Genomic DNA, 2,096 nt, shown 5'->3' with positions numbered 1-2,096 from the left:
AGGAATTCAAATTTCCCAAATAATCCAATGATTTTACAGTCCTGATATAGTTATAAGAAACAAGAACAAACATAGGGAGGAATTCAATTATTTACGCGGTCCGGATCTTCCGTCTAAAGTGACAGGAGATCGCGGGCCGCTATTCAATTGCTGCTATTTTTCATGCTAATGGCGCCCAAAGTGGTCGGGTTTAGCCGCGTAAAGCAGCTACCCCTGACCAAAGTGCTGTGCGCGACCATAAAAAGTGATGTTTGGGCTCCCAAACAGGTCACTTTTCGCACATTTCAGCTCTCACCCCCCTGGGGCAGCGAGCTGAAATGGAGCGCTGGCAGCTTATCGCGCCCAACAGGAGCAACAGTTGAATAGCTCCGTAGGGTGCGATGGGGGCTGGAGACAGTTTAATTCCACCCATAGTTCTCATTATAGCTGTAAATATTTTATATTCAGGTGGCCATGCCATGGCCACATAATCTGCTCCTCAATTTGGGATTTCCATGGATTATAATGAGAGTTTGAGCAGTGGGATAACACTGGAAAATTGACCAGAATATAAACAGTGTAATGTTATCAAGATCGTTCATTGATGATAAAAAAGAAATCATTATATATAACAGATAGAAAGCGATGTCCAGTATAACACGTTCAATCATTGACCTGACAGCTCGGATGAGTCCCTGGAGCTGAGCTGATGTCACATTAGACTCTCTACGTCTCATCCTCCAGACGTGTCTCAGGAGAGCTGTGACACTGAGCCCGATACAGAGAGAAGTAATAAAACACGGGAGATAAAAACTGAAGAATGACGAGCAAGTGGAGTTAGCAAAGTTCCAAGTTATTTTAAACCTAGTTGAAAATCGGTTGTCAGTATTATTTTTGGCAATGTCAATACTAGCTGTCCATAACATTGGCACATTAATGACTGAGGAACATAACAGTGTTACCATTATGAGTTGAATAATAGAAGACAGAAACCTTGTTTTGACTTGAAGGAAAAACTTATGGGAAACTTTCACCAATCGTACAGAGTAGAAGATGGAGAGCCAGGCTGTGTTCCAGAAACTAACAGTTGCAACGACACTTTGCAGCATAGACATGTATAATAAGGTGTTTTTGTCTAGCATCATATAGATCCCAAAGAATTCAATAACACTATCAATTGTAAAGTAACCCTGGAAGAGGAGATTTGTCAGCACTGTAGATAACAGGATTTTATCACAAACGCCCAGATTACTGGTCTCTTTCCATTGCCTGATGTACACATTGCAAATTGTAAAGGATAAGATACTCCCAGCTATTCCATTCATCATTCCAATAATAAAAGTGGACACATTCAGAGCTGACCACATTGTCTATCACTTATAATGTTTCTCTGGTTTCTATTTAGCAATGAATATTTTATAGATGTGCAGTCTGTATAGTAATGATTATACTAATTCACGGCACTGAGAAATATGAGCATCAGATGCAAAAATGCTCAGTACCTGGATCACAGACATGAGCTGTGTATATTGGATGGTGCAGCTATAATCAGGTTACAGCGTGACATCTGGCTTTATCTGATGTTATGTCAGTAAAATATAATCTGATGGAACTTCCCATAGGAAAACAAGAAAAGTCACATGATCAAAACTGTTAGGCCGCACGAGCTTCCATGATGGAAATTTGCATTTACATTAAATCCTGTATCAGAGAAATTAAATTACCAATTTTATCACTCTTTTAATATTTATATTTGCATATATTCTCACTCTATTTTTCTCTCTATCTAGCTCTCCCTTTATATATACATATTTGAGTCCCTTTTTATAACCACCATGTGCAGCATGGACAGCAGTTAGATGGGCTAGGAGTGACTCAATAAAGTTGCTGGTAGGTTGGCACAGGTATCTGGAGCGGTGCTGACTGCCGTGCATCCCATATCTGCAGGTTGGTGCATGGTGGAGTATCCATAGAGCAAACCCAATGATCGAGGTGTTCCCACAGAAGCTCAATTGGGTTAAAATCTGGGGAATTAGGGGGCCTTGGAATAATTTGGAAGTCTTGGTCATGGTTGCCAAACCACTGTCAGACATTTCTAGCCGTGTGACATGTCACAT

The 2,096-nt window shown here is 40.6% G+C and overlaps 1 protein-coding gene across 1 annotated transcript; it reads right to left on the bottom strand.

The window, feature by feature from the left end:
• Positions 1-443: 443 nt before the first annotated feature.
• LOC148477400 (taste receptor type 2 member 40-like) lies at positions 444-1,346 on the bottom strand. Its single transcript, XM_088456793.1, has one exon. The coding sequence runs from the start codon at positions 1,344-1,346 to the stop codon at positions 444-446; it is 903 nt and encodes a 300-aa protein (XP_088312919.1).
• Between the last annotated feature and the right edge of the window lie 750 nt (positions 1,347-2,096).

This window comes from Taudactylus pleione, unplaced genomic scaffold (assembly GCF_031769625.1).
Source record: "Taudactylus pleione unplaced genomic scaffold, aTauple2 ptg000720l, whole genome shotgun sequence".
Classification (NCBI taxonomy): domain Eukaryota; kingdom Metazoa; phylum Chordata; class Amphibia; order Anura; family Myobatrachidae; genus Taudactylus; species Taudactylus pleione.
The sequence above is the reverse complement of the archived record's forward strand: the minus strand, read 5'-3'. Positions and strand labels throughout refer to the sequence as shown.